The sequence below is a fragment of the Gavialis gangeticus genome, unplaced genomic scaffold (assembly GCF_001723915.1).
Source record: "Gavialis gangeticus isolate Ggan-Ray unplaced genomic scaffold, GavGan_comp1, whole genome shotgun sequence".
NCBI classification, from domain to species: Eukaryota; Metazoa; Chordata; order Crocodylia; family Gavialidae; genus Gavialis; species Gavialis gangeticus.
In genome coordinates this window covers 4286517-4312679 of record NW_017728996.1, presented here as the reverse complement: position 1 = coordinate 4312679, position 26163 = coordinate 4286517, and the positions used below count along the sequence as shown (strand labels likewise).

Sequence of the window (26163 nt, the reverse complement as noted above, 5' to 3'; positions counted from 1 at the left end):
TGTTTTTTTTTTAACTGAATAAAGAGGGAACATTTTGAAATGTTTAATTATTCTACTCTGCATGGGTGTTATTTTGTAAAGACATTTTCATACGATTTTTGACCTATCACCAAGTCATGTCCAGCTACCATCTTTGTGCAGTTTATCAGAACATCTTCTCCAATTGTTATTTTCCTCTGATATATACTGTAATGCCACTTTTGAGAAACAGCTGCTAATTATTTCTAGCCAAGGCACCAAAACAGCTCCTTTTTTGGCCTAATTGAATGTTGGAATAAATAAGCCTAATTATGTATTATTTACACTTGAGACTAGAGCACTCTTTGAACAAATAATATGCATTTCATAATCTAAGGATGGAAAAAAAAAAGACCCTTACTCCGTACTGGGCAAAATTCTGACTGAGCTCAATGGGAATTTTGCAAAGGAAGCCAGTCATTGATCAATATAAAATATTTCTAAATTTTATTGTGAAGTCAGGGAAAAGCAAGTGATCACCAAAGAATGCAAGTTTGACAAGAATTTCTTAAACAACTGTTGTTTTTTTGCTGAAGAATTGTTAACCAAAAACTGGAGGGTAAGATTCTGACTCCATTGAAGTCCTGTCGGCTTCAGTGGAATCGGGATTTCCCCCATGTGTCAGCCCGATTCTTCTCTCACGCAGGTGTGAGACTTCCATTGATGTGACCGTTGTGTTAATTGTGAATTTCTCGGCTTTTTGTGGTTTGAGGAATGTTTCAGAATCACATCAAGTACCCGTTCTCTGCGTGCATCTCAGGGAGGGCGCCGAGGGGTGTGTGGGGGGTGGAATTAGTGAGATGATTAGTTAAAAGGACACTGCCTAGTTAAAAAGTACAGTGTTTCATGGAGCACCCTTTCTTTTCTTTCTTTCGTTCTTTCTTTCTATAACAAATCTTGAAATTATTAAAATTGAATTTAAAAAATATATTTCTCTTTCATGATCTAAGCCTTGTTGCCTTGTGCATGTCTCTCAGCAGATTTTAGTCCATTTTACTCGTGTTCGTGGTCTCGTTAGTTTTTCACCTTCACAATCCTTGTAGATTAATACAGCAATGCAATATTTGGGTTGCAGATATAAGAGAATGTTTTGTCTTTTCATTAGGTTGTTTTAAAATAATGAATCCATTTTTTACACAAAAAAAATCATTTTAAGCCATGTAATATTAAGCCATTGATCACATCTCGTTTCCACTTGCAAAAATCTTATAACTCTTCTCATCCTTAATACGTATTCCAAGCAAGGCCTTAATGGACTGAAATTATCCACTAGGAATTTATAATCCTCTTAATTCAATTAATGTATAAATATAACTTTTGCTATATTTTATCATTACAATAACATGTACTACTGCTTGATTTAAGGCTTAGTTCAATACAAGAAGAGTATTTCAGCCAGTGAGAACGGAGAGCTCCTGTGATATAATTTCCTAAAAAAACTATTACTATTTTGTAATAACTATTTTACTCTGTAACATTGCTTTTCAGAAACTTTGCATAATATACTAATATTGCAGCTTCCTGCATCACTTTTCTTATCACCTGTCCTCACCCATCATCACCCATCTGTGCTTTGTTTCCCACATCTTAAACCCTTCTCGCTGTTTAATGTGAGAGTATCTCCCATCCAACACTCTCACTCCTTAAGTAAATGATGTTCCAACTGAATACTGGGACTTTCTACTTGACGTCCTAAGTATATTTAATAAAATTAAGAGATTTGTTTTAGCACACAAGCTCAGTACAATAGGGCAGCATTAGCTGGTTGAACTCTAACCATTGTTTTTGCCTCTCTTCCCCGATAGGCACAAAACACCTACACTTGAACTGCCTTGTCTCTGTTCCCTCTCCACTTCACACCCGTACTTCTGTTTTTCAGAGGCAATTTTGAAAAGTCTTGTGAGTTGTTTGCTGAGGACAGGCACTAATGAAAACAGGCAAGACCTCTTTAGAAAGTGCCATTTAGTGTGGAGTGGATCATGGCGGGGGCTGAATGGGGGAGAAGATAGTAGTCCATTTACCAGCAACTTGTACTCTCCTTTTCAGTTACGCTGTAATCTCCCCTCACTTGTCAATTGGGAGTAATTCCACTGAAGTCAGTGAAGGCACACAGTAGTGTGAGAAAAGCAGATCCTCAGTGTCCATTTGGTACCAGACAACTCGCTGCACTTGGACACAAGGATCCGCAGTTCTCACCCTGAGATACTAACTTCTTTCATAGACCAGCTCAGCCCTGGGCACGTGATGCCTATGGCAAGTTGGGGGGTTTATTCTACAGTACTCAAGCAGACCTGATTACTTCCACGTGGCTGATTTCATCCTCATTTTGGAGCATTATTTAGCTATGGCTGTTCATACAGATAGAGTTGTGATTCTGTGAATCTGAAACAGTGGTATGACTGTGGCTAGAGCTCATGATAAATTATATGCAGTTAAAAATGGACCAGGGAGGAGATTTAGTGCCCGTCCGTCAATCATTGGTAACTGCGTGGTAGGCCCACTCTGTCCTTTGATAAGCAGAAATGAACTGTGACTATTAAGGAGTTTTTTCAATTTAGGAGTAAACTGATATAGGTCCTTGTACTGCAGGATGGAACGGACACACGGAACGTTTATTGCAGATCAGCTGACATGGGATAAACCCCAGCCATGGGTGCATCCAGAATCTTGAAAAGGGTGGTGCAGATAGTAAGATACATCATCACATATAAAACGGCACATCATTTTCTGCAGTTAAAAAATAAACTAGAAGCTTTACCAATACACTAAGAGACTCAGGCTGCATTGTTTAGTTTAAGCTTGAAGTAAAAGCAAATATAAATTCATCGGAATGAGTTAAAAACAATCAGCAGGGCTGTGAAATAGGAGCTCTGTTACCAGGAGCAGCCAACATGAAAAGGAGACCATTAAAAAGAAGAGAGGGTTGTTAACACTCATGGAATGAAGAGTTTAGAAGGGATCAGGTGGATTATAATAAGCCATGAAATAAGTGACTCCCTCGGCAGTGCCTGACTAGAAGTTCTGCTGCCACTGCCAGCAGTTGGTTTTTAACTTCGGGTGGAGCAGGAATCAACAGCATATGCAAGTGCACCAGTGTACCCCCCTCCTGGATCCATCCCTGGCCCCAGCCCCTTAAATTTGGTACAGTTAGTTCCTCTGGACCTTCAAAATCGCTTGAATTCTTCATATTCTTTCAAATGCAATTCAGCTGCCTAATAATTTGGTAACACATGAATTGAATGCAGAATTGCACATCTCAAAACAACCATGGAAGTGCAAGTTTAATTCAAAATGGACTGACTAGACAGGTGGGCACTATAGTTGTGGACGAAGTTGTTCTAAGCTGGGGGATGTGGAGCAGATAACGTCTCTCTGTAATTGGTGATGCTTGGTCACCAGCCAGGTAAGCTCAGAGCCTGTGAGAAGTGCCAGGACTGACTGTTGGGGTAGTGCATGCCGCTAGCTGTTAGGTGCTGATGCACGAGGAGTGAGGTCCTGGTTTCACTGAACTCAAATGGAGTTGTGCCAGTGGGCAAATGTATGGGTGAATTGGTGTGTATTTTTTTTCTCTTAGGTAACCTGTTTAAAAACCAATAACATAATGTAGCTGGTTTAATATTCCTTTGCATTTACAAAAGTACACCAATATAAAACTGACTGAAATTTGCTCCAACTTTAAACAGTTGCCCTTTGAAGTACTTTGCCGTTTTCCAAATGGCAGTCTGCATGTGTGTTTCCTGCCAAAATTGGCTCCTTAAATACAAAACGGTGTTTTTCTGGGAACTAGTAGTCTGCTTTTATATGCCTGAAAGCAGCACTTCTTAGTGGATTACTAATAGCACTAGCTGTCAGGAAGCTTACTGTAGTCTCTGCTCTGCCACTGACTTGCCTGGGAACCTTGTGGGAGTTGCTTAAAGGCCTGTTGCCTCAGTTTTCCCATCTGTGAAATGGGGCCCTACGTTGCAGACATTCCATGAAATTCAGATGTTCTGAAGATTAAATCAACATTTTCCTGAACTACCCGCTAATACTGTCGGTCAATGGAAACTAATGTTCCAGGTTCAGCAAGACTGATTGATGTTATGTGCTTGATCTGGGGCATCCAAAATTCGGGGTTGCTTTAGAAAGACATGGATTAAATCTTTGCAGCCTTTCATTTTAGTATCTCCTTTTGTGCTTCCATACATGACAGGGTGGCACTGCCATCACATTTGCAATGCTGCTGGCTACTTGTAACTAGTTTTCTAATCAAGACCTCCTCTGGCAGACCCACTGATATAGTTATCTTTCCATAAGATAACACTTCAATCTTAAACAAATTTTAGTTCAAACACGTTCTTTTTAGTTCCAGAGGTGGGGAGCTAGTCCCGTGCAAATGTATGGGAAAACGAAGCGGTTGAGCGTTCCCAGCTCTTGTTAACAGACCAGCCAAGAGTATCTGTTAAACATGCGGTGTTAGGCTGGACATCCTATTGATTTAATGACAGCTCTACCAACCAGTAATTGATTTTATGTGTTTATTATAATTTTTTCAGCAGGTTCCTTTAAGATTCGCCGAATTTGAAAGTCTGCACAATTAGAGATTATAGTGCCTATAGACATGCTATTTTCAAGAGCCTTTTAGAAGATGAGGATGTAATCGGATAGAAATCTGACCTCTGAATAGATAATCCTAGCTCTGACGGATTGTTACTCACCCATTGCATCCTCTCTAACAAAGTGATCAGATGTCACTGACATTGTACTCTGGACCGGCTCTTCAATGAGACATTGTTGCCTTTTATCTTTGAGGGAAATTGTGATAGAAAAGACTGCTTGGTCAGAAAGGAGCTGTAATTATGGTAATGTTTATTTCTCTTTGCCATTTCAAGGAAAACACCTAAAATGCACAAATCCAAGTAATGAGGGATGTATTTGGTAGCCATTTTGGTCTGAGACAAAAAGAATGAGTTCTAGATTTTCGCAAATCCGAGTAAGATGAATGTACTTTTTGGTTATAGAGTTCATCACATTTATAATGTTCAAGTCCTTATCCAAAGATTTTCTGATACACAGGCAGGATGTTGCTGCTGTCCATTAATAAAAGTAGCTAATTAAATTCGCAAATGTTATGCTACATATGGAGTAACATATTAGAAACTTGAAATGCTACATCCTCATTGCTGCAAAAAAACATAATTGCATTAGAGAGAGAGAGATGAGGGTATTTTAGACAGCTCAAAAGGCCACATTTCTGGAAATTGTAAAGACAAAAATATAATATCAGTAGGGATTTTATTAGCATTAAACTTTAAGGTATTTTGATCTTCCTGTTTGCTGTGTATATTTTCTTTAGCAATCAGGATCAGCAAATTTTTAATAAAGACAACCAAGGGGTTCAGCCTAAATTTGGCTGTTAGTTCATAATGAATTTGAGGTGCATTTGCAATAAATTGGATGGGAGCTATTCACAAACCAGTAAACCACAGTTCTGTAACAGGAACATACTGGGTATTTCTCATCAGCATTAAAATGCTCAGTGTGTTTTCGCACTCCTGATATTTTACTCCAGCAGTAAAAATAAAAATAAAAGTAAACTGACTGAAGCTTTTATAGTAGTAAGATCAGCTTCTTGGCTGGCCTTTTATGGGCCCACCTCTCCTCCTGGCTGCAGCAGCAGTAGGATTTCTTTTGATTTGAACAGGAGCAGAACTGCACTCTACATTTGTACTTCAAAATGGTTTATTTATTTATTTATTCATTTTAATAAACTTCTTTGCCGTGGGGTAAGATTACCCGAGAAAATGGATTTTCTTCAACAGGAAAATGTAATTAATGTATCTAAGATCTGATGTCTCTAATACACCTGTTAAGCTTTATATTGATTAATATTTCGGTGCAATCTTGGGCCTGTGTGTGTGTGTTTTTTTTGTTAGGTTATTCCCAAAGCATTCGTGAGAATATGTCTGACTTTGCTCTCCAGCAGAATTTGCAGATGGGAAGGCTGTGTGACATCCAAGGTACAGTCAGAGCAATCAGCTGCCTTCTTCTTTGCTGTTGTCTCTCATCCTTAAGTAAAGGAGAAATGCTGGGAAGGATTTCCTTGCTGTTGTGATCTTGAATTTAGAGAGCGTACATGCTCAATAGAGGCTTATGATAGTGGGTCAGTCTTTTGTGCCATTTGCTGCTTCTTGAGATGTTCTTAGGGGGAGCACATGGTTTCCTTTTGATTCTGCAGTGAAGTGAGACAATATGATCCTGCAGGGCGCTTGGGTAGTCTGCGGTGCGTAGCAGTCTGCACAATCAGGTTCATAATTCTGCAACTCTGCATTCAGAGTCGTGTTGGGAGGAGAAAAAAAAAAGAGATGCTGGAAATGACTAAGCCCTTATTTAAACCAGCTTTTTTAATTAGCAAATGAGGCAAGAAGCATGCATTAGAAAGTTTTCCCCAGCATGACAGTCCTCCTTTAAGCAAAGCAATGAAGAATATGAATTTGTCAATGCCCAACTTTGTTGGCTTCCTGGAATGACATCCTTTACATGATTCATATATATTTCAGTATCATTATTATTTCATAAATGCCATTTAGTAAGCTTGTAACAAAATGGTATTAGTTCCAGAAATTTACAGTAGCCTAAAATAATAATGTAATTGCCTTTATATATTATCTAGGCACTCGTATTGTTTTTTTCCACAGTGCAGTTTTTATTTTTCTGTAAAGATAGATTTGTTACATTTCAACTGTTAGAAAGTTTAAGGGACAACACCAGCCTTACACAAATGGTCACTACCGAATGAATCTAGTGACAGGAAGATTTCGTTGTGGCTAAAAAATTATTTACTGAAATTTAAAAGAAATCCACATATAAAGAGCTGTAATGATTATCATATGCAGTATGCTTAATTTATGCCAAATGGAGGGCAAAAATGTTTGCCACATTTGGTTTCCTGGTTTCTTTAGATTATCACGGTGATTCTATTATATATTAATACGATCGGATACTTCTAAAGTCTGTCTATGCAGCCCATCTCATGTCCAAAAGAGAACATGATAGCTGTCAGTAAGGTAGTACAAGCAGTAGTTAACTCAGCCTTGCAAAATCCTATTCGTTTGCGGGGGTAAGCTGACATGTTAGATCAAGATGATTAGCTCTTTCATCATCACAGCAAAGATGGGTGACTAGTGTCTGTGTCCAGGCTGGTCACTTTTCAGGGCATTTTTGCAAATCTAATTAAGTGACTGAATGTGAGATTGCATATCGACCAGAGATCAAACAGGCTCTTCCCCTCATCACAATTACTTTTCAAAATTCTGCGGTAATGAAATCTTCTTTATGTGGTTCTGCAGAGCTCAGTTTATAGGCCAGATTCTCAGCTGGCATAAATTGTTTTAATACCGCAGTTGAGATTTTGGCCTGTATTTATTTGGCAAGTTATTTTCCTGCAGTTGTGCACCAAATCAAAGAAACAAATGGAATTCCTTACTCTAAGTCATTTATAAAATTAGTTTCATACTTTCCTCTGTACTTCATTCCCCCTAGCTTTTAATTGCTGCCCACCCTTTTGCAGGTAGTAATAATTTGTCATTGGCCCTTTCAGGGCTTTCACTCCAAAGCCAAGTGAAGAGAATGGAAGGATTTGCATTGACTTCAGTAGGAATTGGTAGGACCCCTAGTAGTGCTTTTTGCATTTGAAAACCCCAAAGTGCCTTGTCAGGCTCAAATTCCACTGATGTCACAAACTCATCAGTGTTTAACGTTAACGTTCTGCAGAAACGCACTGATTCCCATTTTCCATGGTAGGATTACCAGAGTCTGACGCTCTTACACATCTAATTGTTTACACACGCAGTCTCTCAGCCCAAGCCGTTTCACATGCGAGACCCCAGATTTTCACGCTGGGGTTTTTAGCTAGCCAATCTGCATGCACACATGCTCTGCAGCAGTCATTAATGACATCCTACGGTGAGCTTTTATGTGGACAGGACAAGGATAAGAACAGGCCGTGCCGAATCCAGGCAGAGTATGAAATTGCAATTTCATCAGCTTTCTAAAGTTAATAGCTCAGTTTTATAATTTGCAGAAGTTAATGGGATACATTTTTAAAGCAGTGCGCAATTCCCATTGATGGTAATAAGAGTCGCGCAGCTAAATCCCCTTGTAACGCTTTGAAAATTCTGCCCCCGATGTGTTCTGCAGATTGAATTCTGGAAACTAGCTATTTCTTTGCACTGCTGACCTGTCTTTGGAGAAATGCTGAAGCACAGAAAATGCAGTTAAACCAGTAAGGTTTGGGAATTACAAATCTCATTTTATTTCCTGCATGCTTTTAGTTGTTTGTTAGCAAATGGTCAGGAATTGTCAGAGAACCAGCTCACGACGGAGTTTACCTTGCTTGTGAAAATGAACACTGTGCCCCTTTGTTTTAGATGCCAACGTGGACGTCATCTACATCTGCCCCCTTCATCTGAGTGAGGAGTTACTGCAGTATTACAATAAACTCCTGGGTCTGCAGGCAGCTGTTAGATCTGGGAACCCTGAGGACATGGGTGACCTGCAGGACAGGTTCAAAATTCTCACCCCTGAAGCTATAAACAGCTTCCCTGTGAGTTTGTCTTCTAATTACTACAGCTTGAGGGATGCAGTAAAATTAAATTGGAAATTTTATAACTTGTAACGGTCTGGTACACATCAGTGAAATATTATTGCAAGTTTAAGAGCTTTACTGATTAGACTACTAGTTAGACCATTGGAAATAAATATCCCAGTTTAGCTTTATAGTCGTAGTTGAGGTACCCCAATTGTCTGAAGCCCACTATCCAGCTTCTGTTTGTCTGGGACTGGGAACTTGATAGATTTATAACTCTGAGCAAAACGTAACAATAAAAGTATTTCTGTTACTCAAAATTTACCTCCTTACAGCTGAAGAACCCTTTATCCATTCATGCATGCATTCATTCATGCATTCATTCATACGATGTTTACTGCAATTAAATCCAATTCATAGCCTTTTTTAAAGAATGGCCCCTTAAAAGTGTTTGTAAGATTTTGTTTACTTTGGTTAAGTCCTGTCAAGCCAGTTTGATAACCAGGTATTGAATATCAACAGATCCAAAGCACTAGTGCTCTAAATCCAGTGTTTCTGAAATACTGCAATACAGTTAAGTTTATATATGGCATGGGGGCATATTATACTGTAAATCTTAAGTCCGTAGCAGGTGACCTGCTATTTGACATGTGTGAAACATGATGATCTTTGCTAGATTTTATACATTAAGTCTATACTCAAAGCCCCTGCTCTAGTTTTTTTGGAAAAAGAAATATCCATCTCTCTAGGTGTTCTTTTTCATATAGTAATTTGTTGCATAATTTCTCTGAAAACAACTCATTCAAAGGGCAAAGAAGCCATTTATATTTGTTGTATGTAAGATGACAATTTTATGTTTTGTTACTGCCCTGTGCAAATGTATTCTCTCTCCAATTTACCCCATTCTAGGTCTCAATTCAGCAAAGCCTTTAGGCATGTTTGGAGCCACTTCCGTTCAGCAAAACACCTTTGTATATGTGCATAACTTTAAGCACATGTTTCAGTGCTGTGCTGAATAAGGAGGGATTGCTGAATGGGGACCATGACCACGTGTAGACGAAATGAGGGGCATGTGTGCACGGCACTTTAAAGCAGGTTAAATGCTTTTGCATCGCTTTAATGGCGTTGGTGTTTGCACACGTTGGTGGCATACTGCGCATTCATTTTAGCCGCTGTAGCAAATTCGGTGGCATAATGCACCTTAAATGACTTGGGGCACAGCAAACTAAAACTCCGAGGAGGAGTTTTAGTTTGCTGCCCTACGGCCACGGAGCGAAGCCTCGGGCTCCGTGCAGCTCAGGGGCTCTGCAGGAAGGCTGTGCAGGCTGCCTGGCAGCAGCCCGGGAAGGCAGGCTCCACCCAAGATCTTTTTTTTTTTCCCCTGGAGCCTGCCTGTCTGCCTGAGCTGGGCGGGGGCCGGGTGCTTCCCTCCACAGCTGCGGTGCCCCCCAGGACCACCCAAGCTGAATGCCTGTGGGCAAGTGCTGCCTGGGGGGGGGCGCGGGGGGACTGCCACTGCCATGGCACCAACCCCACTCTGCAGCCCAGGGACCACTCCGCCTGCTGGCAGCTTGCCCTCCCCTTCCCACTGCCGGAGAGGCAGGTAAGTTCAGGTTTGTGCATGACACAGGGGTTTAAAGGGCCCTAAGTTGACGTGGTGTTTTTAAAAACCCACCACTTCAATTTAGGGCCCCCATTTTGTCTACACACACCCCATAGTAGCATGTGCCACTTCTCTTATAGTTAAGAGCGATTCATACAGGTTTGTCTGGGGGGTTTTTTCTCTGAAGTTAGAAAGAAGCAAGATGATACCTCTCAGGTTTAGCTGCTCTTGCTCCCCTTCACCTCAGATCTTGTGGGTAAACTCATTGCGATTTAAACTTTGCAGACCATAAAAGCAGATCCCCAGCCTCAGTCTCTGCCAAAATGATACGGTGCATGGGAACAACTTTCAGAGGCTTTAAAGTAAACAATGCAAAATAGCTCTAAATAGCTCCATTTTATAGGCTGACACCCTACAAATGAGACCACATGGAAAGCTCTGACATGATGAATGTCAAATACTTTAAATTATTAATGTTTTCAAGGGGCTATATCTGCAGCATTTCAAAGAGGCATTGGTGAACATAGCTGTATTGTATCTGAGCACAAGGCACTATTGCAAACCAGTTATTTTTTGGTTAAAGGGCTTCAGCAAGAACTGGGCTGATCATCTTCTGACTTGTAGCCAGGCCGCTTCTTAAATAAAGCCGTTTTTCCTGTTTGTTCTTTAAAAAGACTCCAAACAAAAGCTGCTTTTAAGCCAAAAAAGGTGATGAGCAGAGAAGTGTGAAATCCACTGGGAACCATGTTGTGCAGCTTTAATTCACCTGGGAAATATATGATAGAAATGCATATACTTGAAGGCCACAGCCATTGGCGAGGGTTACCTGGTTCCTTCGTGGACTTGCACGGCCCTCTTCACTTTGCTATTGAACGTTCAAGCTACTAGTCCAACAGGACAGTCTATAAATGCAGTTGCTGTATTGCATTTGATGTACCCTGAGCTCCTACTTCCCTAGGAAAAATGTGCTCCGCAAAGTTTTATGAACACAAGGTAGAATCCCAAAGCAGACAAAGGGAGGTGTAGCTAGCACATCAAGCTTTCAAACTGCCTTGTTTCCACTGGGCTGTTGTGTTATTTACCCCATGTTGCTAATATGTAGTAGAAATTTATCATTTTTTGTCAGCGTCTTCCAAGAAAATGGGCATTCCTTACTGAGGCACAATGCCCATTGGCTTCCAAGGCTGTGAGTTTGCATGCTAGCCTGTTTCAGGTGCCCTGGATTAGGCCTTTACGCATTTGTTCTAAGCCTCTTCCCTTTGGTTCCTCTTGTGATGAAGTCTTGTCTCAGGGCCTCTGCTTGGGGGCAAGCCTTCAGCTTCCCCTCAGCCATCCTGAGCCACACGAGCTGCATCTCCTGGTCCACACTGCCTTGCTGTGGTGGCCTGCAGGATGCATAGGAGAGGCAGGGATTGTGCAGACTGATTCCAGACAGAAATGCATTACGAAAATCAAACAGAGCGCGCCTGTGCTCTAACAGCAGGAGGGCCAGCATTTGACTTCCTGGGTTGCTCCTGCAGCACTCAGGTGAGTAGTGCACATGTTTCTGGGAGGGCAGTGCAGGGGGCAAGGGCAGGAGGCAGTGTTGCAGGGCCTAGTGCCCTGGATCGCTTCCAGGGAACGAGGGCCTGTTCCAGGGGGAAGAGGCCACACTGGAGTTTGCACATCCACTTTAAAATGATTTGGTGCCAAACGGCTGGCCTGAGAATGGTGTTAGGTAGCAGTGTCGATATACCTTCATGATACTTGATTGTGCCTTGAACCTGGATTGTACCTGGTATTTTCTGGTATCACAAAATATCAGCATATGGATGGAAATTTAGGATACATCTGTCTTGGTATGTAGGGCAGAGCCTGTAGGTGCCCTCATCCAGCCTGGGCCAGGTATTTTACTTGTGGTCTGCACCACAGCTATCTACATTATGCTTCCTGTTCCAGGTGGAGAGCCCTTCGAGGAATCAGTCTGCACATTGCTCGTCTCTCCTGTCGTGCTCGGCTCCAAATCCGGGCAGTAAAGACAGGACGTGGGATGCTGATGGACTAGAAGTCGAGAACAGGAAATTGTGAATCTGCTAGTGAATTTATAAGGGCTGTGGCCTGCCACCAGTGCATGAGCACCAACACACTTCAGGGAGAGGCAGGCTGGGCCTGTATGTTAGCAGAATATCTTGGGCTGGGTTGGACTGCAGCAGGAGTCGAGCTCAGACCTTTTCCGTGCAGACAGCTGGTGGGTGTGAGCTTGAGATCAGCCATAAGGTCAACCCTACGGGACCAGATCCCAGTTGTTTGGTAAGGCTACTTGGCTCTGTACCCACAGCACAAACCAGCCTTAATGCCAGTTTTAACCACCTGCCTGGGGAAATCAGGTTCAGAGGAAGTCCTGAGGTGGCACAGTCTGGCACAGGCAGTGCTATGCCATGCTGTGTCCCAAATTTCTGTTATGGGCAGGTAAAGGGGGATGGGATTCACACACTCATGCGGTTAGTCAGTCTCTGGCTCTTGGACTGGCCCCTTGGAGGTTATGAAGCCAGATGAAGCTCTGAATTGTGCTGGTTCTCAGCTGGCGTCAAATTCAGGGGAGTATGGTAGGAGGAACTTTTAACTGCCCTTGTGCATCTCAGAGGCAGGTGCCAAGCTGAGTTTGTCCAGCCCAAGGGCCTGGCCTTTGGCACCTTGAAGCAAGTTACCAAATGTGATGATACAAGAAGTGGCTTTTCCCTTAGCCCAGAGAAACTCAGGGACTACATTAGCAATGGGGGGTTAACCAAAGAGTTACAACAACTTATACACCCTTGGGTGACTTGTGGCAAACATGCTCCGGTGCCAAAGAAAAGCCCTACGGCACAGTAGCTAACATGGCTAAAGACAGACGCTGTGTACGCTGCATTGCTCTCGGCTGCAGGAATGACGGGGCCAGTAACGTTTTGTGCAAGGAGCCACAGGTGACAAGTTGAGTCGCTTGTGGCTTGAGAGCTGCAGCCTGGGCCACGTCCTCAGCCTACTAATCCCTATGCCATGGACTGCCCTGTTGGGATCATGAGGATTCCCCGCCTTCCCCTGCTTTTGCACTCTCTCCCCCTCCACGCTGCGCATCGGTAACTGCACCGCTGTCTGAGCAGGGATGAACTAGATTTTACACCCTGTTTCCTGCACATCTTAATTAACTCTAGAATCCATTATGGAGAGAGACAAAGCAGATCTCGTCCCTGCATCACCACTTCTGGCCCAGGAGAGCGAGTGACCGGGACTGAAAATCGAGCCCATCTCCCCTGCAGGGTAGAGCTTTGTGCTGCCAGGAGACCATGAGATGGCCCCTGTGTCTTCAATTCATGCCAAGGCTTAGGAGAGAAGCATAGCTTGCTGGGGCTCAGAGGATCACCCACTTTCCCTGGTTTCTATCCCTCATTTCTCCCTAAAGGCACCACTGTGTGGAGCACTGCACTATTCCCTTGGGATAAAGAAGTAATTGTGGAGCAACCCGAAGGGCTTCAGGGAAGGAGCAGGGCCACTTCCATCATGCTCCCTGCGTCAGACCAAGATTTATGCTTTGGGATGTGAGGTACAGGGAGGCAGAACTTGGCAGGAAAAGTCTTCAAGGTCCTAGCTGCAAAAACACTTAAGCAGGCAGTCATGCCGATCCGTATTCAGGACTATGCTTGAGCAGTAAATCAGTTGTCTCCAAGTAAAGAAAACTGTTGCTTGTAGGAAGCTTACTTCGGTGTCTTTATGTAACAATCACTGACTCGATAAAGGAGCATTGGACTCTTCTATGCGTGGCATCCTTCTCTCTCTCGCTCTTGAAATACACCTTGAAAGCCACAGAAGAGTACCTGATACGCAGAGTGATCTGCAACTGATGCATGGGTTTGGTGTAGTGAATAGTTCAGAGACTCAGCCATTCGTGATGGCTGTTCTTACTTTAATTTTAAAGGGCATGATGTCTTTTCTGAATGGCTTGTCCTGAGAGAGACATTTGCTTTGGAAAAACAAATGGAAAATTCCTATTGAAAAGCTGAAACCTCTTAGCCTTAAAAAATGCTATCTGACTCAAGTACTCTGCACTCAAGTTTACTGTAGCTATAAGAACTACTGTATAATGGAAATGTATATCCCCTATAATTTAATGTGATCAGTGATAGGTTTTGTAAATCAAAGTGTTTTATTCTCAAAGAATCACTTAAAATGCTGCTGCGCTGTATGGTGAAATATATTCCCTGCTATAGGGGTTTTTCTTCATTTTTTGTATTGATTTCTAGACGCTTTAGAGTTAAACCACGCCAGAAGTGTTGCTGAGATGAATCACTATTATCCAAAGGCCACCAGCCTCTCTGCCGACTGACAGAAGGATAATTCCATGTGGATCAAATAAATACAGATGTGTAGTAATTAGTTCTATTCCCAGTGAGCCCATTTCCAACACACTAAAGATGTGAACGATTATGGAGCCTCACCCCAACAGCTTTTATCAATTTAAACTGCTAAGCTACAGGATAGGTCATAACCCAGCCTGCTATTAATAATGTATTTATTGTGTGCAACATTATAAATTAGGTTCATGGAAGAGAAAAGAACACTTTTTAACAAGACTAATGCTATCTTTATACAGAACCATCCCATGTGCTTGGCCACTCAGCTGAAGTACAGTCCCAAGACGATCAAAAGAATAAAAAATCTTATCCAGGGCAAGGAAGCCTACGTGATTGGAGGGGTTCCCCACAAAGATGATTTAGCGGTGGCTGACATGTTAAATGTGCCCATACTGGGCTCTGTGCCAGAAGTGGCTCATCTCTATAGCACCAAGTCCGGAAGTAAAAGAATTTTTGCCAGTGCTTGTGTGCCAGTTCCCCCCGGAGAATATGACATCTATACCCCTCAGCAGGTAAGCAGGCAGTCTTTGGGGGGACACCTTTGCATTTCAGCACCTAGACCATTACTGCAGTGAGGTGGGGTACACATTTTGCTCTCTTATGTAGATCAAGTATCTTTCATTGAATTAATTAGACCCTAAATGGGTTGGAGTAAATGGAAGTACGTGGGGCCAGGGAGAGGGGTTCTTTTTTTCTGCAAGTATCTTATTTAAAATGAGTACTGTCTTGAGAAAGAGGGATTAAGCAAAATACATGATCTCCCTCGAGGGCTCGCACCGTGTTCTGGTATCTGCTTCTTACAGATAGCCATCATCACTACCCCATGACGGGAACCCTGATCCCACCAAAATTAGTGGAAATTTTGCCTGTGACTTAGATGAAGCAAAGACTTCATCTCGGCACTAGGAAGCAATGCTCACAGAGCCCCATCTGCTAAAATACTTGCCACTCAGTAAAACAAAAACATTGATGTCCAGAGAAATTCCACCCATTTTGGAAAAATGGCTTGTCCAGGCTGAGAGCTGCTACCTGAATTTTGCCCTCTATTTAGCATGTTAATTCAATTTTCATTTCACTGACCCTAGTGCCATGACAATAAGCCCAAATGGTGCTAACCTCCGTTAATCAATCATCACTGTAATGGGTGCCTTTAACGGAAGCAATGAGGACCCTGGATTTTGCATTACACGTTCGCCTGGATTTATTTCTGATCCGCTGGCAGAAAGCTGCATTCTGCAGAGTGACTTCATGGTTTAGGTTATCTTGCCATTGTGGTGCTACAAGCTGTGCAGTGATTGCTGTACCAGCGGATCTTGCATTCATTACATTCAGTTCTCTCCTGTCTCAGAGTAGGTCGCATGCTCTTCCAGACAGAAATGGCCTCTTATGCTGCACTTGTTCAGCAACTTGCGCAGCCCTTGAGTTGGATCTCTAGGGGATCCCAAATACAAAGAATGATTGCATTTCATGTGCTAAAAAGAAATGTCTGCCAGCACAAAGTAATTTGAGAGTGGGCTTTGGAGACTCCTTCCCAAATGCTGCCTAGCTGGGATGTGCTTGGTCAAGAGTGCAGTGGCTTCACTTGTGCTTAAAACCCTGTTCTTCTCACTAAGCCCCTTTCATCCTCTCGCTCCTGTGCCTGTGCTCTGGGATCCTGTCTGCAGTTGCCTCTGATGGGCCTCACCTTGGAGCTAAGGGTGTAGCTTGTGCTCCTTTCAGCGGCTTGCTCCATCTCCATTCTGCGCATCTGCCCAGTGCCTGATCTTCCCAGTCACCATGTTTTGGCTTCTCTGCTGTGAGCCCAGGCATGGAACAACTTCCGAGCCTTCGCTGACTGCTGCACAAAGGAAATCCAGGATAGCTCCCCTCTCTGTGCAGGTGTCCAGGAGATGTGAGGCCAAGGCACGGGGGGCAGAGGTGAGGCCCGTGAAAGCATTACGTTTTTGCCCCATTTGTGCAGCCCTGTTGGAGCACTCTTTCCAGTGTAAAGGAGCTGGGTGCTTTGCTTTGCAGAGGTGGCTTTCAGTCCCCTTGTCCCTGCTCAAGGTAGCACTAATTCTCTCAAGTTTTCTCTCATGTCCTTGCAAACAATAACTGAAATGATGGTGACTAAATGTGATGAGGCACTGATTTTGGGCACCTCCTCTACAGCCTCAGGGACTAGGCAGGGAGGTTTTGAGAGTGCAGCTTTGGACTAGGCACCTAAACTCCACCGCAGCCCTATGTTAAGCGTCTGAGCCCTTTTGTTTGTGGATCTTTGAAACCACAGCATGACATCCTAAGAGACAGGATTGTTTTGAGGATTCTGCCCCTGGAAGGCAGCGCTTGGCCTGCTTCCCCCGCTTTCCCAGGGCTCAAACAACAGGTCAACAGATTTAAGCACGTGCATCTCTGAGCAAAAGATGAAAACAGGTCTTTTGCAAGAGAAAGTGGTGTGCAACGACAGAAACTCAGCAGGAAACCTAACCAGTAGAGAAGCACGAGGACCTATTTGTGACTTTCAAATTAACTAGATTCCATCAGCAGTATGGGAGCCTCCGACTCTTTCATAGGGTTTTCTTGCCTTTGACTCCACGTGCTCACTTCAGCAGCATTGTTGTCCTTTCTTTTTTGACGGGATTTGGATCTGTTCTGGGGTAGCTTTTAGTTGCTTGTTGGATCCCGGAAGTAGATGCAGCATTTTTTCAAGAGAATCCTTTTGCTTATGCTGTGGTTTTGAAATCCATCCAGCTGGTAGGATAAGCATGTCCTATTTGTAGAAGACAATAATCAATAGCTTTTTGCTTTTTACTAATATAGCTTGTAAACCTAAGGATAGTGAGAATGTGATTATTCTTAGGCATTTTTGCTGGTTAGCAGAAGTCCTTTTACATCTCGTGTCTTTTTATTAATCACCGTTTACCAGTCAAACGCACGCAGCCAAATAAAGACATTGCAATGTCCATACCAGAGATAAAATAAACAGACATATGACCAATGATCTGAAAAATAATGGTGTGTTTGATTTATTATTAAATAATTCATTTATAAAAATCTCATACCCCTAACCCATACTTCTGATCTATGCTGCAATTTTTCCCAAGTTCTCCTTTTGCTGTTTGCTTCTATGAAATATTGACATCTTAGGTTAAATAATCAAAGAAAGGTGACACTATGTTAAAGCACAGTTCAATTTTCACTTAAAGATAGCACATAATTCTTTCCATTGGTACAGTCTTTACAATATTATTGATCCTTTTCATTACTGTAGGGGAGTCATCAACAGAAACCCATTTATAGGTTTTCAAAAGCAACAAATAATAGGATTTGGAGCAAACAGATAATAATTCTATTTGTGGTCGAAGACCAAAAAAAAAAAATATAACAAGGAGACCAAAAAAAATTACCACGTGAAAAAACCTCCTAGTCAATGCTGCAGAAGATCTATATAATGCTGTTACAGGGTCCAATGGCATTTACAGTTTCTAAACGGCTAATTATATTGTACTCCACCTCGCTAAAGGGTAGTTTAAAAATAAAGCCATTTAAATCTGGGTATGAATATAGATAAATAATCAGCAGTACTTTTATAAAGCCAGTCTGGTAATTCCTTCATAAATTCATAACCCTGTGATACACTGTCCAGAAGGACAGTGTTGTCTGTTTTGACTGGTATTAAAAACTGATTGTAGCAAGGTTGTTTTTAAGATGTCAAAAATACTCTTGCTCTGGCACCTTTCATTTTTATCTTTGTGCCACTGCTTGATCCATAGATGCTTGATGTTCTGAGTCAGCTGGTCATCGATAACATGGAAGTACGACGCTGGCTGTTTAAAGTGGACAGTGAACTTGGCGGAAATGGTACCGCCTATTGTGATGTTACCTCCCACCTGAAATGCTACCCCTGGGTCCAGAAGGAGCGTCGTAGATGCACTGCTGAGGTGTGGGCCAAGAAATGGGCGCACGTAAGTTATTGAGACGTTGGGAATCTGATCTTTGATGGCAGGTTTGCATTGTTTAAGGTTCGCTGCGTCTGTAGGCAGGGCACAAAAGGCAGCATGCTGCAGGGCGGCACTGGGATTTTTGCTCCCGGGGGGAAAGCTGTGTTCACAGTAGCACCCAGAGGAGTCCTGCAGGCAGGGGCTAAGGCAGGATTTGCTCGATCTGTCTGCCCCCAACCCCTGTGCACAGGCCCATGTCCAGAACTCGGCCTCTGGCTTGCAGTGGCTGCGTAGAGAACTGCTTTGTCGCACAGCAAACTCTTCACCTGGAGCTCCCGTGCTGAAGCTTATGCTGGTGGGAGATGGCATTGTAAAATCTAGTGTGGTAAATTCAGATGCTTTCTGGCTTTGATTTAAAGGAAAAAGCAAGTGAAATGCATGGACAGTAGGAACGAATGTATAACTAACTACAATGATGTGGGTGTCGTGTAGAGGAAAGGGTGTATTTCATAATACCTGGCTCTTTCCATCCATGGATTTCAGAACACCTTCCCAAGGACGTCAGTCCTGAGCCCGTTTTACAGAGAAGGAGCTGAGGCAATGACCCAGCAGTGTGGAGAGTTAAGCCAAACAGTACTATTTATGTACATCATTTATAAATAAGGTTTCCTAAGTCCTTATGAGTGAAGAGCCGGCCTTCTTATTGCCTGAGTGTCACACAACCCTTGTAAAGCTTCTCTAGCTGGACAGTTACTAGGCTCCTATATTTGGGTCCCAACATTCACGACTCGTGTGCTCTTAAGCCTTCCTGGGCCCTCCATGCACACTCCTGCATGCACAGGCGCTCTCTTCCTTACTGGTTCATGTTTCCCTTGTGGCCCAGTGCTCCCCCCTCAACACCCCAGTTGTTCGATCAGAGCCGTTCGCAGCTGGACCTTTGTGGGCACTCGGCGTTTACAGTTTGTCTCTCCAGGGACATGCGAAAGCTCAAGCGAAGAGATAACCAGGCGTTAGTAGTGTTCCAAAAATCAATAGCTCTTCACTTTATCCAGCTCCAGGAAATACACAGCTGTAGACAAACTGCAAGTGCCTGCAAGCTTTCCTCTGCCTCATTTTCTGCACCCTTCTCTCATGGCCTTTGAGCTTAGGGCAAAATGATCGAAGGAATCCAGGAAGCCCTCCTGCCCCGGGCTTTCCTGCACATTACAAATTACCTCCTTCTGTCTCCTCTTCCCGTTAAGCCAGGTTTTTAATTCCTCAACTGATCCTGTGACCAGCTGGATCCCTTTGACACAAAAGCCTGCCTTTCTGTTCTTTTCCTCAATCCAAGCCACGTGCACATCTCCGTGGCATGATGCAGTGCCCTGCAGAGAGAGCTGAGCTAGCACTGAACCAGCAAACTTGGCTACCAGAAGTACTTGAGTGCTACAGCCACTTTCACACAGCTTTCTGCCAAACCTGCTTCCCCTGGCTGAGAAGTGGGGTGTACCGGTCAAGATGGAGCACTGTGCTAATACTGCTTCGGGAACCCAAGCAAGATCGCTCAGAACTAGCTTGGGAGTCTCAGCATGGCTGTAACTGGTGTACTCATGAGTTCCCTCTAGTTTCTGCTCTCTTGTTGGGGGTCATCCCACTATCCCAGCCCTCTTTCTTCAGACAGCTTGGCTTTACCTAGACTTCCACCATCCCATTCTTCTGCCACTTGTATGGCATCATCCTCATTGGCAAAACTGCTGGGTGGCAAAACTGCTCCAGCTTTAACCCTGGATGAAGCAGTGTTAAAGTTGGAGTGGTTTTGCTATCTTTGTTTTGTTCTCAGATTGTCCTCAAGTAACAATGAGAACATAACAGCTGCTGCCCTTTTGAAACAGCTCCCAATGTACGTGTGTCCACACACAAAGTGATGCGATTGTTACAGCCATGCAGTATTCCCCTCTGTGCCTGCTGGTCTGCATAGAGATGTGTTCTTTACAAATTGCTGAACTGAAATCCTTGAACTAGGTTCATCAGTTTGAATTGGCATATTTTTATTTAAATAACTGTTGCTATTTGTGTGTTTAATTTCAAGAAGGGTTGGATAGTTAAGTGCAGGTTGGCAAATGCATTCTTAATGCATGTCCATTAAAGTCGGGAGAGTTTCATCAGGAAAGAATTTGGCCCTACATCCTAGTTTACATCAATAATGGCCTTTTTTTAATTCAATTGCAGATAGCTGGAAAGTTTTTTCAGCATGTTATTGGATGGTATATTGTTATTGCAAATTGTGCACCATAATCTGAAGCTTTCCACAGACATTAAGGGCTAAATCCCCACTCTGCTGAGACTCACTTGCTCTGCAAAAGCATGAGAAGTATAAAGCAGACCTAAAAGGTGGCCACTGGAGAATACTCCTGTCATAAGACGTACCTCTGGTGGGCAGGGGTATGAGCAACTCAGTTCTACTACATCCAGTCCTCTCCTGGTATAAATTCCTTTGGGGTTGCATGCCATTCAGTGAAGGAGATGCTCCCTTTTGCTTTGCCTCACCTCTGATCCAGGTGGTTTGGGAACAGGGAGTTGTAACGGGTTTGTCCCTTTTCATTGCATTTAAGCAGAGTTTGAACGTAGCCAAGAAACACCCTTTAAAAGCCCCTAAAGTGAAATATAAATGTTTACCGAAGGTTAGAAAATATATATAAGGTATATATTTTGATAAAATGCCTTACAAGCCTGTCAGACTACACCCAGGCCAGAATTTCAGCAAACTTCGGTGAAAGAACTAAACAGGCTGACCATCGTCCACAGGAACACGTTCACGTGTTTCTGCCTTCTGAGTTGAGCCCTTTTTTTTGTAAGAGAAGAGACCTTTTTTATATGTAATGAATTGCAATCTCTATTGAAAAGCAGAGAATTAAAATTGTCCTTTGTTACCCAATCCCATTGTAATGATACACATTTAAACATCACAGCATTAGTTTATGAGCACAGGCATGTTTTAATGTCCTATTACAGTATGAAGACCTGTTTCTTTTGATAATGAAGACATTGTGTCATTGGCATAGGCTGCCACATACAAAACATATGCTGGCAGGTTATTAAAAAATTCAGCTTCTTGATGAAAGACTATCCTGCAGGCTAAGAGTACAGAAAAAAAGACTCTCCGTTCTGGTGGAATTATTAGAAACGAGAATATGACTGTAAGCACTAAATTATGTTAATACTTACAAATAGCATCATTTGCATAGCAGTTTATGACACGATACCCAGACTTTTCTCATTGGTATGTAGTAGGCAACAGATTAAAAATAATGCAGTTTATGTGAGTTTGAACTGTGTGCGGATCTGTTCCATTGAAAACTGAGGGGGATTTGGGACTCTTCATTTCAAGCATAATGCTGGGAAACAAAAAATGAAAACCCGTGACAAGATCATCAATTGAAGGATGGGAGGGTCTGCATTATCAGAGGGGTCACTTGGTGTCCTCATCAGAACAAAGTGCGTGGCATGTCTCTGCCAGTTCCTCTTTGTTATGAAATATCCCTCCAGCTCCAGCAAAGGCCCAGGGCAAGGAACATTGTATGGGAATACACCGCTACTGCTCCACGTGCTATAGCTGTGATGAAGCTGCCTCTGTGCAACGCTGGGCGTTCTCCAAGAAGCTCTTCCGAAGGAGCAAGCGTATTGACCTGCTTGCAGCCCTGCACTGCAGAAGCAGCATTTCATCTGCGTTGGGATATATATGGTATGTGGGGAGCAGGCATGGCTTGCTTCACTGAGGGACACTTGAGCCACATTGCACCTCCTTCGTTGGTGTAGGCATCCGAACACTCTCAGATAGTTTTGAGACTCTTGCTTATATTTATTATTGAACCTATCATCGGGAAGGGCCTTCTGGGTCACAGAGTCCAGTCCCCTGCATTTGCAGGCAGTCATTTATTTATCCAAGGAATTCCCAGATCACCACTTCAGGCTCTGAAGTCACACCAAGAACATCTTGTACCATGCCAGAAGTAAAAGCAGGGGAGACCACTGCCAATGCCCTGCTAGTGCAGTGATGAGGGGAGTATTTACTTAGCATAGCTCAGAAGATCCTAGGAAACCCACCATGACCCTCACTACTGGGAAGAGCAAAAGCTCTGAAGTCAGTGCCAGTCTGGCATAGGGGAAGAGTTTCTTCCTGACACTGAATGTGGTGATTTGGTATGAACCTGAACAAAAAAGCAAGACCCTCTGGGTTTCCAGTAGTGGTAGGCACATTGGGGTACCCCAGTCAAAAGCCTCCAGTCCTAGCTGTGGCGAATGTCCTAGTGCTTCTGGTAAAAGACCTAATATTCATGGGGGGAAAAATTATTTCCCAGTCCCAAGTAATAACCAGCAAAAGCATGGGATTGCCAGGCAGCTTCCATGCCAGAAGGAGTTTCCTTTCCTGTAAAGGGATTTAAAAAAAAAAATCACCATCCTTGAATCAGCATCTTCTATCTTAGTTACTTTTTTGATCAACAGGACAGTGAGCCTTTCAGTGCTTGCAAACAAAACTTGGTTGCTCTTTAAGTCCTAACATTTTCCCCTGATTTGAAATTCACCTCCTCTGCTGCTCCTGCTGTTACAGAGGCACCCTAGTAACCCCATAGCTAAGTTGACACCCGTTTTAAATTTAAAGTAGGTTTTAAATCCCCAGGAAATGAACACATCCCAAAACCGGCAATGTCCTGTGTAATCTGGTGACTAGCATCAGTATTGCTATTTTCTGAACACTTTAAAATTAGTTCTTTGTCAAATTTCCATCTGGAGGTCTAGATTTTATGACTGACTTCACATGTTTGCAAGTGTTCGATGCGACGTGCAACATCCCTAACAAGCAAAACCAGTTATTCGTATTCCTCCTAATGCTTTTTTTTTTCCACCGTGGAAGCTGGTGGAGAAGGCACCTCCAGCGTGGGCTTCCTGCCGTGAAAAGAAGAGACAGGTGTTTGAGCTCCAAGGACCGGAGGTGGCACCAGGAAGGAGCGCTTAGAGCGGTTCATAGCACAGGGAAATGTTAGCGTTTCCCTCCGTTCCTAGCTGGCAGGGCTGTCATGGGCCAGCAAAGGTGACACTGTCATTACTCAAAGCAGGAGCCAACAGAGTTTCTCCTGCCGAACAAGGCAACACCTAGGACCTGTGGCCTGAGAGAGCACGCTGACTGTCTTGGAAGTTGGCAGTCCACTAGGCTCTTCAACACAACCAAAACAGAAACTGCATTGCTGTAGATTTGGCCTGTTACAAAGCTGAGAAAGAAGAAAGAACAACAGCAGAATCTCCCAATGGCTGACGAAGGGCGTCTGTGCCCAAAAGCCTGCAAAAAACATTTCCCCAACTATTTAGTTGGTCTAATAAAAGATATCAGATCTACCCAAAGAACCTTGCCTGCCAAAGAAAAAAAGGCGGCTTTCTCTAGCTATGCGCTTATCTGATCTGATCGGCTCTCCCTCTCCTTGTCTAAACAGATCTCACCGTTAGTTAATCGGGTTGAGTCTCTGGCTGCCATATGGACAGAGCAGTGAGACAGCCTCATAGCGCCAAGGCGAGGTGGGAAGAAGGGTGTTCAGAGGCTGTCCATTCAAGATCCACATAGACCAAGGATCATTCTCCCAAAAAATGCCTCTTGAGGGGTTGTGGGATGACAAGCACACTCAAAATGTATAATGATTGCCATAGCATGGCTGATCACTCCTGGTCTCCCTTATGGCACCACCACAGGGCTGGGGGCTTAAGCCATCAGCTCTCTCTAGGCAAGGAATCTGGGCCCTGGGATGCAGTCCTGCGGGATCTGTCATGATTATTTTTATCCAGCCCTCCTCATCTTCAGTGCCTGCAGTTCTTTACCCTTCCCGACCGATGCCAGAGTTGCCTGCTTGTTTGTTCCTCCAAAAGCCCCCACTGAACTGAGGCAATAAAGTGTCTAATAAACTTTCCACCAGTCCTATGCAAGTTATACGGTCTGTCTTAATAGCTAGCTAACATACCGGCATTCTTCAATTACCACACTGAAACTTCTCATCCATCACAGTGACCACAGGCGTGAAGCAAGCTGAAAGGGCTAAAGGTTATAGGAAGCTATAAAAATGAGGGACGTCAGCTTGTGGTCAGAGAGAGGGGGGAAAGAAAGTGCTGCAAACACGAAAAAGATGGAGCAGAAAAAAAATACAGAGCAGATATGACCACAGTAGGAAAAAAGGGATGTTCTCTTGGTAAGGCAATTATGAACATGGCCACATTGCCGTACCAAAGCTGCCTTCCCCATCCGTTGGTTAAAGTTATCCAGCATGGCCAGTGCATGGTGTTAAGTTCTGCAGTTTCTGAATCCAATAGTTTTGACCAGACTAGATTTCTGCAAAACAAATTCTTTAATTGCAAGCTTTCGGGTGCAAACTCCTTTCTATTTATGAATTTATATATATGAAACTTTCATTTCTACCCAGGAGACCTTTTACAATCTTTTCTCCAATACCTGATGAAGGGTGTTTGCACCCAAAAGCTTGCAATTAAAAAAATTTTTTTTTTGCAAAAATCTAGTTGGTCTAATAAAAAATATCACCTCTACCACAAATCCTGAATGCTTTTTCCTTTAAACCAATACAGCTGCAACCTGGTTGCCTGGTTTTGACCAGATCACTGTAACATTGTCACTGCTTGGTTCTTTATGCAGACCTCTGGGGGCTGGGCACCTGGCTAAAATCAGCGACAGGGGCTCCAAGCCTTTGGAAATGGCAATAAAGCACAGAAAAATCTAACTTTCAAACAGTGTCAAATAGAGCAGTGTTTAACACGGGTCCTAGGACTTAGGATTGATCACCATAAGAAAAAAAACACAGTCTCTGATGCCAGAACCAAATGCTTACTGTTGCCTTAAATTTTAACATTGTTGATCATGTTTCATAATTCCCCTAAAACGTCATTAGATAAATTGAGAGATTGTCTGAAAATCAAGAACAGTGATAAGGGGATTTTGAACTTTCTACACCAGGGTTATATTACACGCCATAAGTCAGTGGGGGCATACCACAAAATAGCCTCACACCCTCCTCTAGTGGCACTCCAACCCTCACTGCCTCCTGGATCTACTGCTCTGTTTTCTGCTTCCCACGCTGTGCTTTCTGCCTGATCTGCCTCTGCTTTCTGCTCCCTGCCTTATCTGCCATTCTGCTTCCTGGCCTCTCCCTGATCTGCCGCGTGCCAGAGATGATGGCTGCCCTTGCCTCGTATGGCACCTGTGCTGCAGGTTAGGCCCCCTGCTATAAGTAGTTAACTTGTACAGTTTCCATTATGGCCGTCTTGCTCATAGTAAAGAGTGAAAAGCAAGCAGCAGGTATCTATAGAGCCATTCAAAATATAACCATGCTACTGTCAAAACCTTGACTTCATTACCATGTTATCGTCAGCACACCGTGGTTTATAGCTATGCTCTGTTGTTCTCCCTTGCACACAGTAAAGCTGGTGAACCTTGACTTTCAGCTTCCTTGAAACCCATTCTACTTTTATCACAGTGGCTGTTAATCATATTTGTTAGCAGCATCCAAAATAGTTTGGTTCCAAAAATGCTACGGAGACTGCTGAGGTTCCAGTGGAAAACAAAGGCAACTGAGTTGTGCTTGGTAGCATATGCACCTAAGAGTTTGCTGAGAGCATTCTTTCCTGCTGATTTTATTGCATTCCCATGCAATTTTTGGC

At 43.2% G+C, this 26163-nt stretch overlaps 1 protein-coding gene across 5 annotated transcripts in view; it reads left to right on the top strand.

Annotated features, from left to right (window-relative positions):
- Positions 1–26163, top strand: part of IQCH (IQ motif containing H) — a 137196-nt gene that overhangs the window by 32029 nt on the left and 79004 nt on the right. For all 5 annotated transcript variants that reach the window (XR_002095135.1, XM_019503950.1, XM_019503947.1 and 2 more), the window contains 4 exons: positions 5934–6017; positions 8427–8602; positions 14794–15066; positions 18307–18498. Coding sequence is in view for 4 of the 5 variants with exons in the window: in XM_019503950.1 (XP_019359495.1) it covers positions 5934–6017; positions 8427–8602; positions 14794–15066; positions 18307–18498 (725 nt within the window). In the remaining variant the exon portion in view is untranslated. The remainder of the gene's footprint in view (positions 1–5933; positions 6018–8426; positions 8603–14793; positions 15067–18306; positions 18499–26163) is intronic.